This window comes from Hyaena hyaena, unplaced genomic scaffold (genome assembly GCF_003009895.1).
Source record: "Hyaena hyaena isolate Hyena2069 unplaced genomic scaffold, ASM300989v1 scaffold_6, whole genome shotgun sequence".
NCBI classification, from domain to species: Eukaryota; Metazoa; Chordata; class Mammalia; order Carnivora; family Hyaenidae; genus Hyaena; species Hyaena hyaena.
Genome location: NW_024080638.1, coordinates 3807746 through 3818825, shown reverse-complemented (window position 1 = coordinate 3818825; position 11080 = coordinate 3807746). Strand labels below are relative to the sequence as shown.

At 40.7% G+C, this 11080-nt stretch overlaps 1 protein-coding gene across 2 annotated transcripts in view; it reads left to right on the top strand.

The window, feature by feature from the left end:
* TMEM245 (transmembrane protein 245) overlaps window positions 1-11080 on the top strand; it is a 93775-nt gene that overhangs the window by 13867 nt on the left and 68828 nt on the right. For both annotated transcript variants that reach the window (XM_039240664.1, XM_039240657.1), the window contains exon 4: window positions 9532-9648. In XM_039240664.1, coding sequence (XP_039096595.1) covers window positions 9532-9648 — 117 coding nt within the window. The remainder of the gene's footprint in view (window positions 1-9531; window positions 9649-11080) is intronic.

Below are 11080 nucleotides of genomic sequence, written 5' to 3'. Positions count from 1 at the left end.
TGTGTGTGTGTGTGTGTGTGTGTGTGTGTGTGTGTGTGTTTAATTAAATTGCTCTTTGTATATTATTTTTGTTTGGAAACCATCTCTCCCTGACAGCGGAAAATAGGAGAGATTTTATTTTGCTCTCTTTCCAGGTTTTCTTTGTTCCACCAATCTTCCTGATCACAATCTGTTAGTCTCTGTGGTTATATATCAGACCAGTAGAAGTAAATTTCCTGTTTTGACAACTACTGTAGAAAGCTTGGTGGTCACCACTTGTTCCTCTGGGTACCTTTATTCCCCGCCCCCACCCCCCCCTGCTTTCTGCTAAGAGCAATGATTCATAGAGCTTGACTTATTCCTCACCCCTTACTGCTTACCCCAGGATGGTTTCCTTTTTTTGTTTTTCTGGAAATCAGTCAATTCTTGTCTTCCCTTTTCTTGTCTTTCCTTATTTACTTACTTGACGTGTATTTGACATATAGCATTATATCAGTTTCAGGTGTACAATGTAATGATACAAAGTTTGAATAGTATATTGCGAAGTGATTATAATAAGTGTAGTTAACATACGTCACCTTATGTAGTTACCAAAAAACTTTTTTTCTTGTGATGAGAACTTTTAAGATCTACTCTTAGCAACTCTCAAATATGCAATACAGCATTATTAGCTTTAGACACCATGCTGTACATTACATCTCTGTGACTTATAACAAAGTTTGTACCTTTTGACTCCCTTCACCCATTCTTCCAATTTCCTACCCCCAGCTCTGGCAACCGAGCTTGGTGTGTGTGTGTGTGTGTGTGTGTGTGTAACATTTACACATACAAGTGAGATCATCTGGTATTTGTCTTTCTTTGTCTGACTTATTTAGCATAATGCCCTTCAAGTCCATCCATACTATGGCAAACGGCCAGATTTCTTTCTTTCTTTCTCTCTCTCTCTCTCTTTTTTTTTTTTTTTTGCTGAGTAATATTCCATTCTGTACATATACCACATTTTCTTTATCCATTCATCCACTGATGGACACTTAGGTTGTTTCTATATCTTGAGGATTTTAACGCTGTAATGAACATGGGGGCATATAGATCTTTTCCACTTAGTGTTTCGGTTTTCTTTGGATAAATGCACTCCAGTGGAATTGCTAGATCTTATGGTAGTTCTATTTTTCAGTTCTTAAGGACAGTTTTTTCCTTTTGACTGCTTTTGTACAGGGCCAAGTAAGTGCTTTGTTTTAAGTTATGAATAATCTAAGTTAAAGCATGGGGTTTCAGATAGGTTTTCTCTTAGATGTAAATTCTCATCAGCTGGTTAAGGCAGCTCAGGGAGTTGTGCAGACAGCGTTATAAGATCATGTTTTGAGCTGTGGGAGAAAGAAGGCCATATTTGATTATTATCATTGTTATCTTTCGTGTTTTATTATTATCAGCCATAAACCCAGCATGGTGATGTGCTGGCATGCCAGGCAGATTTCTGGTATTTCTATTCTAGACTATTACAAGGAAGGAAATCACAGGGACATAGAATATATGTTGAGAGCAGATTCAGAAATGTTGGGTTTTCTTGTTTTGTTTACTTTCATTCTAGTCTATGTCAGAATAGATGATTTTTTCTTTTTTAATTTTTTAAAGTTTATTTATTTATTTTGAGAGAGAGATAGCATGCAAGCAGGGGAGGGGCAGACAGAATCCCAAGCAGGCTCCATGCTATCAGTACAGAGCCTGACATGGGGCTTGAACTCTGGAAATTGTAAGATCATGACCTGAGCTAAAACCAAAAGTTGGATGGATGCTTGACCAACTGAGCCACCCAGACACCCCCAGAATAGATTATTCTTGATCTAGAATTCTTTTTATAGACTGCTAGTCTAAATAGTCTTCATCATAAAACACATTTTTTAAACATTTTTTTTCTAAATTTGTGAGTATTTTTTTTCCTCCTGCCCCTAGAACCTTGTTTCTTTTAGGCATCAGAACTCAAACCATCTAATCCAAACTGAGACAGCCTTCCTCTTTGATTACAGTCAGTTCCCTCCTGTAGATGTCAGTGTGCTATAGTTAGGTACAGGAATGCTTCGGTGCACCGCCAGGGCGGTATGTGCGTTTATTCCTCCCTGATCATTTCCACTGTCCCATTGTATGACTTGTCCTTGTCTCCTCGGCATCTGTGCAGGCATCTTTCTCTGTGTCTTCCAAGCTTTGAGTCTCGCTGTTGTAGAAGCTTTTATGATCTGTGGTTCACTGGATTCACAGAATTAATCGTTTGGATTTGCTCAGCTTTCAAAGCATGAAGTTGGTTTAGTTCCTAGATCCGGTAAAGTCTTCCTGTGGATCATTGTGGAGTTTCAGCTGTTCCTTCTGAGCCCAGGGGTCTTACTCAGTGATTTTCTTGTAGACCTTGGGAGCTCTTACTTGGTATTTTCTGGAACTCCAAGATAATGTATGGAAAAAATGTAAAGGCCTACTGTGTTTTAAAATGTATTGTTTTTTTACATCCACAAACATCCCTCCTCTCCCCACCACCCCTCCAAAAAAACAACCCTTGTGAAGTAGATATGTCCATTTTGCTGATGAAGACATCTGATTCCAGAGGTTAAGTGATTTGCCACAGTCACACAGGTGACTGGTGGAACTAAGATTTAAAGCTTAGAGTCAAGGACTCCGGTGCTTTTTCCCTTCACCAGGCTCTTTGAACAAGCGTCAGTCATCTGGAAAAGGTGTAGTGGCTGCTAATCCCTCTTGTACTCAGTTGTAGTTTTATGGTCCTCAGTCTTTTTTTTTATGTTTTATTTATTTTCGAGAGTGAGCATGAGTGGTGAGGGCAGAGGGGGGGGGACAGAGGATCTGAAGTGGGCTCTGTGCTGACAGCAGCAAGCCCACTGTGGCATTGAACCCACAAACCGTGGGAACCATGACCTGACCCTAAGTTGGATGCTCAACTGGCTGAGCTACTCAGGTGCCCTGTGAGCTCCTCCGTCTTACACCTGGACCGAGCCCTGTTGGGCCACCTACCACAAGTGCAGCAACTGGCTGTTCTGCCTCCTGGATCCGAGATGTCTCACTTGGTAGAAACCCAGAATCCAGCTTCATCGTGTGTGCCCTTGGCCTTGCATTATTGTTAATAATAACAACGTGGGTGAGGCCCTGCTGAGCTCTTTAAACATGCTCTTATTTAATTTTAGTTTTCTTCTTTTTTTACAGGTTTTATTTATTTTGAGCAAGCGAGAGAGAGGAGAGAGAAAGAGAGCGAGCGAGCGAGCAAACAGGGGAGGGGCACAGAGAGAGGAAAAGAGAGAATCCCAAGCAGGATCGGCACTGTTAGCATGGAGTCTGACATGGGGCTCGAACCCACGAACCATGTGATCATGACCTGAGCTGAAATCGAGAGTTGGACGTTTAACCAACTGAGCCGTCCAGGCACACCCCCCACCCCCCTTATTTAATTTCCTCAGTAATCACTGGGATTGGTACTTCTACATATTTTACAGATGAAGAAACATAGACTCAGCCATTTACTCAGAGTAAATTTACACTGAGAAGTGCAAAAGCTAGGCAAACAAGCATCAGATGTATCTTTAATACGCTGGACACGCAGTTTGAGAAGCATGGGCAAGTACGGCTGAGTCTGTTCCTCCCAACACTGGTGATTATGTATAAAAAACAGAAATACCTTGGCAGGGAAGTCTTAGTAGTTACCTTCATCATTTTGGGATAATGTGCAATGTGAGTGAACAAGTTTGGTTCAGTTGAGGCTAAGTTGGAAAAAGAAAAGTAAACTTCTTTTTTGTAATTTTTTAAAATGTTTTATTTATTTTTGAGAGAGAGAGAGAGAGAGAGAGAGAGACAGTTTGAGCAGGGAGGGTCAGAGAAAGAGGGAGATACAGAATCTGAAGCAGGCTCCAGGCTCTGAGCTAGCTGTCAGCACAGAGCCCGATGCGGGGCTTGAACCCACAAACTGTGAGATCATGACCTGAGCCGAAGCCAGACGCTTAACTGATTGAGCCACCCAAGCGCCCCAAGAAAAGTAAACTTACTGCCCATCTGCTACTGCCCTGCCTGACACAATCAGTCAAATAGGCCTAGAGAAACTCCAACTGGTCCACATCCAAGCCCTTGCTACTGACCAGTAGCCTAATGAAGTGATGCTAGAAGCCACTGAGAGGGAGGTGTATTTTCCACATTAGTGATGGAAACAGAAGCCTTCTTCAAAGGGAACTTTACATGCTGGGGAGATTTTGCTTGGTATGTAGAGCCTCCTTCCAGCAAGCATCACCAGGTGTATTTCTGGCAACTGCCACTGTCCCTATGAAAGAGAACTAAGTAAATCAAGTATCTGTTTATTCAGAGCATTTTCAAAATAAGTTATCCTCTGGTTATTGAAAATGTTATTCTGCCTTTTGTTGAATTAGGCTTATTAACAGATCTGTTAATCTGTCAGAACATGTGCTCTGTTTCTTCTGTGCCAGACCGTGAGTTCCTGTCCCCTAATGCTAGGCTGCCAGTGTTGGTGGCTTGCTTGTTCGGACTTGCGTAGATCCGTGTTATTTGGGCCTCCCTTGGATGCTGGCCCTGTCCCTGGGTAGATGGACACTTGAAACCTTGGATGTTCTTTCCTTTTTTAGGTTACAGTTCTTCGGTCCCAAGATTATGTTCCCTTGTCTGTGTGCCTATTTTTAGCTGGGGCTTTTTTCCAATACCATGACTTTGCTAAGATTCTCAGTCCTGGCGTTCTTGCGTTTGGTTTATCATTTCTGCCAGAACCCTTGGGGTTTTTGAGGCTCAGGAGGATATCACTAAGACAGAAGTCATTGAAGTGTCTGTTTGATAAGTAAGAGAAATTGCCAGGTCTTTCATCCATAATTTTCAAATACGCTTTTTGGATTTTTCCCTGCTTGCTACTCCCTTTATTCCTTTGTGAAGTTTCAGGCACTCTAAACATTTGCTGAATTAGTTTGTGTATTAACTAGGATAATGCTGCATAGTTTTCATTGGTTTAGATATGATTCATTGAATATTTACTGCATTGTTTTAGTGACATCAGCAAGTTGGAGACAGGGTCTTTAAGTTGCAAGGGTTTAATTTATTGGTCTTAACTTTTCCTCAAGTCTTTCAGTGCTTACTGTAGGTAAGATGTTTTGCATAACTGTGGGGAGATCTGAAAATGTGTGCTAAGAGCATATGACTTTTAGGGAAATGGCTATAAACATGAAGTAGAAAGGGGCTGAGAGGCACAGATGAATACTATACGAATGTTAGTGGCTTATACTTATAGTTTATTCTATCAAAGCCAGTGGCTTTGAAATAGGTGGTGGCGATAGCTAACATTTACTGAGTGAGTCCTACGTACCAGGTATTGTTCTGATTATTTCCTGTGTACTGTTACACTTAATTCTCACATGAAATCGGAATTTAGATAAGCTCCATTTTATCCATGAGGCACCTAGATTTTAAGTAACTTGCCCATGGCCATGTAGCCAGTAAGGAACAGATCTGGGATTTGAATGTGGGCGGTCTTGTTTCCTCACCTGTGCTCCCAGCCACTGAGCTGTATTGATGGTGCTGCTTCTGTGCAGAGTAAATAGGAGACCCTCCGTTCTCCCTCTGCATCCAGGTATCTCTCCACTGTTCTCATTGTACCCTGTGTCCTGGCCTTATCGGACTTCTTAGAGTTGTTTCAGCAGCACACGGTACTTTTTCTTGCCTTTGTGCCTTTACAGTTGCTTTTTTGTCTTTCTGGAAAAATTTTCTCCTGCTGCCCTCTAAGATATCAGCCTCTTTCCCCTTCTAGTATAGACTGGTTCTGTTTTGTTTTTGTTTTTTAAATCTGGCTAACGTATTTTTTAACGTTTATTTATTTTTGAGAAAGAGAGCGCGAGCAAGGGCACAGAGGGACGGGGTGAGAGAGAATCTCAAGCAGGCTTCTCACTGTAAGTGCAGAGCCCAATGCGGGGCTTGAACCCACGAACTGTAGGATTATGACCTGAGCCGAAATTAAGTCAGATGCTTAACCAACTGAACCACCCAGTGGCTAACATATTTAAATGGATTTAAAGGGTGGCATCCTTTACTGTTCTTGTCAAGTAGCATCTTCGGAGATACTTCCCTGACCCGCAAGCATGAATCAGGTTGCCATCTTTTGTGCTCCCCAAATATGCTACACTCGTCCTGACATTAGCTCTTAACACACTGAATCATAACTGATAGTCTAAATACTAGACTGAGCTTGGGGCTTGAGTCTCAGTCTCACCTCAGCATGTAGCCTAGTCACCTGTTTAGTGAATGCAGACAGAGTTGGGGTTTAGAAATGTCAGTTAAACTGCAGCCAAACTGAGAGTCCATATTTGCAGATCTATAAAATTGTTACTTTGGAGCCACTTAAAACAAGGGACTTCTTTTTCAGACTCTCTCAAAGAGGAGTCACTGCTTCATTAAATAATTTGTGAAGAGGTAGGTTTAGTAATTTAGGATCCTTGACTAGTTTTTAATCTATAAGAAAGAATATTTTGCTTTTTAAAATTTTAACTGGAAGCATTTTTCATTTTTTTTTCTCTGCTGTCCCGGGCTATTAGTCATGTATTCCCATCATTTGCTCTTGAGTGGAGCCTGAGAAATCTCTCTGAAGTGCAGGAGAAGCTGAATCCTGTCTTGTCTCTGGTGTAATCAGTTTATGTTTGAAACTTTTATCTAGAATTCTAAAAAACTACTTTAAGATGGCTAAAATCTTTCTCCATTTCCCCCACATGGTTATTGACATGGTATTTCCCTATGGTTATCTATCTAATCATAATCTGGAGACTTGGGGGTTGCTATCTTTGACACTTCATCTTCTTCATTACCTTTATGGGTTCATCATCAAGTCTGGTCCACTTTGACCACTCCATGTCTTTTAAATGCAGCCACTTTTCTAACACTCCCTCCCCTTTAAACTGCTGCAGACCATGCTGTGATCATGTCCTGCCTGCAGTGTTACAGTAACTTCTCTCCCTCTACCCACTTTTGGTCCCTTCCAGTCCACTCTTGACCAAACAGCAAAGATGATTCTTTTTATATCTCAAAACTGATCATTTATTTATGGACTGGGGAGGCAGGTGTAGTTACAAAAGGGCAACATGAGAGATCCTTGCATTGATGAAACTGTTCTATATCTTGTATCCATGCTGATATTCCTGACTGTGATATTGTACCACAGTTTTGTAAGATGTTACCATTGGGGGAAACTGGATAAAGGGTACACAGGATCTCTATTATTTCTTATAACTGTATGTAAATCTGTAATTATCCCAATTAAATTTCAGTAAAAACATGATCATTATCCTGTTTAAAACTCAGTACTTTTCCTACTCCTTAGAATAAAGATATTGTCCCTGGTGGTCTAGTGATTAGGATTCAGTGCTCTCTCTCTCCTTTTAGAATAAAGACTGAAGTACTTACTATGGTCTTCTGTGACTTGGATCATCTGACTTAAATGTCCAGCCTTGTTTATTCGATACCACTTTCCCACTAGCTCTCTGTGTTCCAGACATACTGACCTTCTTACACGGTCTTTAACATACCAGTGTCTTCACTTAATGGCCTTCCTATTCACTTCCTTCTGCCCCAAATATTATTCTTTACATTCCTTTGATTAATTCCTTCTCATCCTTTTTTATCAGCATTATTTTTATTTCGTAAAGAAAAGATGTTCCTCATTCTCCAGACTAAGTCAGATTTCTTCCATTAGGAGTTCATAAAATATCTAGTGTGTTTCCTTTACAGCAGTCATTGTGGTTTGTATACATTCACATTTGGATGCTTTTTTTTTTTTTTAAGGTGAATTAACAATTTCTCCCCTAACCGTGGTAAGAATTATTTTTCCATGTGGATCTTTAATCTGTATGTTTCTCTTCCACTAGACTTCATGGGGCCATGGTCTGTGTCTTTATCCTCAGCATTCAATTCAGTGAGTAATGAGGACATGAAAGGCACTGTCTTTCCCTCTTTGTTCCCTTCTTGGTGTCTAAGAAACAACTTAGATCCTTAGGCCAGGAGAATAAGTCCCAATCCAGATATCTTGTTCTCTTTCTAGATCATGAGTTTGACTTTGTCTTGAATCATCTGAAAATAAGCCTCTTTCAGGTCACAGAGGTATTTATTAGAGGAAGGATAGGATATGGTTGAATAAGATGAATGCTCTTGATCCTGATGGTTCAGTCCACCAAAGAGCCATCTCAGGGCCTGGCCTACTCATCTCTGGGAGGTGGCCAGCTAGGGATTTGCTGGGTAGGTGGAGCTCATTTGGAGCTTTCTGTTTTCATTGGCTTGGCAGAGTTCTGTGCTGTCACATTGTATATTGGCCTATCAAAAGTAGGGTCCCATCTCCCTGAGTGTGGGTGTATGATTTGGTGAGTGTTAGTATTCTTAGTGGACAGTGGAATCCACACTAGCTTGTCTAAATGGAAAGAGGTATTGATTAGCCTATAGCATTTTTACCTATAGAAGTTTTGGGAAGACCAGACAATTAAACCTGGATCTGACACAGGCAGAAGCAATGCAACCAGGAAAATTGCTCAGTGACACCAAAGGACTATTTGAGCAGAAGTGCCATGGCTAGTGCTACCTGCTTCAAAGTTAGGATCAGATAGCAGAGCTTTCAGAACTCCTGTTAAGTTTTTACAGAAAAACCATATGCCTGCAGGACTATTGCACTTGAGAGCTTCCAAATTCCAGTGAGTCCCCCTTTGGTCTTCTGGGTCTTGATAGGTGTGCCTGCTTGGTGGAAACTGCATTACACATGGGACCTTAGCCATAAGGGAGTCGAAGAAATATAGTCTTTAAGCTTTCTAGTCTCTAGGAGGAGGAAAGCATGCTAGACCCTGGTATTCTGTGAGTTCATCTATTGTTTGCCATAGCAGATGAAAGGCCTACAGTTAACAGACTTCATTGGGCAGTAAATGTTTTATTTGAATTTAGTGCAAATGATTAAGCTTGGTATATGCTACCTATTAGGAACTTAACATGGGAACATATAACATGAAACAGTAATCAGATTATTTTAGATTTTCAATGGTGGATTTTGCCTGTGCTGAATTATGTACTTTCTAGAGCTGTATGATTTTGCTTAGTACCCAGACGTTTGCCTCCTTATTCACGAATACTATTATCAAGAGCCCCGAGTGTGGGCTGTTTCATACTGTATTAGGAGCTAGTGGTACAAAGGAGAGTAAGACAGTCGCAGTCTGCATTCAGGAAGCGCACAGACTTGGTGTGGCGGTGTTTTTCAACCGAGATGTGCATTCACAGTGTGAAGTTAGAAAGTAAGAGAGCAGGACTCCACATTTATACATCCACTCTCAGCTGCACGCACCAGTGACTGATACAGAGTCCAGGAACCAAATTTTAGCAGGCTTTCCTGTTGATTCTTAAGCATTCTTCCTGGTGAAGAACTCCTGGTCCGATGGGTCGGCAATAACCATTTTGTTGTATTGCTTTTGAAATTGTTTAACTGTTTGAGTTTGTAGCAGTTATTTCCCACTTGGCTTTAGAAAGTTTTGCAAATACATGCTTGTTTTACAGGAGCTGAGTTACCAGGGCAGGTTATCTCCATGGCAGCTTCTACTCTAGCAACCTTGGCCATCTCCATCACAGGGTATGAATCAAGCGCCGAGGACCAGCCCTCCACCCCGCCTGCAGGTGACTGACCTTCCAAAGGAATGTTTTCAAATATAAATCTGGACATTGAAATATACACTTAAAGTATAAACTTTAAGGACATGAGCATCACAGAACACTATTTACTGGGTCTTCCTTTTCCTCTGTTATCTATTTTTATACATTTTCCTCCTCTCATCTTTGTTCTCATATATCACTTTTTTCATGCTTTTAATTATTTACCTTTTTATGTTTCTTACCTTGAATCTTCATCTTTTCCCTCTTTTAGAAGAATGCTTTTCTTATTTTTCTTTTGTTATTCCTTCTCACTTTCCCATCATATTATTTTCTTTTTTTCTGTGGCTCTTTTATGTTTCTCATATTTTCTCCCGCTTAATCCTGTCCTTATTTTCCATTTCTTCTGTAGCTGTCAGTTTTCTATTGTTCTGGTTTTATTCTAACTCTTTACATTGCTTTTGTTGTTGATCCAACCTTTTCTTTTGGTTTTTATTTTCTGTCTTACAGTTTTCCCATTTCTCTGGCATTTCTTGCTTCTCAACGTTTGCTTTTCATGTTTCATGCTGTTAACATATTGACTGTTTCCCCTAAAACCAACCTGTCTGTTCTGGATACCATGCTCCTGTAAGATCAGCTGGTAGATTTATATCAGTTTTAAAGTCACTGTACTCACACAGAGTTCAGGAATGTAAAAGACTATCTCTGCGCCAAAAGGTCTGTTAGTGCCACGGGTTTTGGAGTTAAGGAATATTTAACTTTTGAAATTTAATAATTCTTCCTGAAGAAGTGACTTCAGAAAAGTCTTGAAAGGAGGGATCAGCTAAGAAAAAGGCATTTGGGGTAGTAGGAAAACATATTTTTACTGCACATTGAATCATGTTTTCAAAATGAAGAGGGGATGATGTTTTGGCTAGGGACTTCGTATTCTTCTAAGTGTCTGCCACACTCAACAGCATGAAGTTTCCAAATTAGAAAGATTCTCAAAAAGCAAAGTTAAACAGAAGCATATTATAACTAGCTTGGGCTTTAGCCCCAAATCTCAGGTTAGAAAGTTAGTTTTTTTTTTTTTTTACAAATAGTTTATTGTCAAATTAGTTTCCACATAACACCCAGTGCTCATCCCCACAAGTGTCCTCCTCCATGCCCATCCCCCCCCACATCCATCAGTTCTCAGTTTTTGTCAGCATTCAAGAGTCTCTCATGGTTTGCCTCTCTCCCTTTCCCCCACCATTTCCCCCCTTCTTCTCCCCCTTGTTCCCCTTTCCCCCACCATTTCCCCCCTTCTTCTCCCCCTTGTTCCTCCGTCAAGTTCCTCCTAATCCTCCTATACGTGCAAACATATGATATTTGTCCTTCTCTGCCTGACTTATTTCGCTCAGCATAACACCCTCAAGGTCCATCCCTGTTGCTACACATGGCCAGATTTCATTGTTTCTCATTGCCATGTAGTATTCCA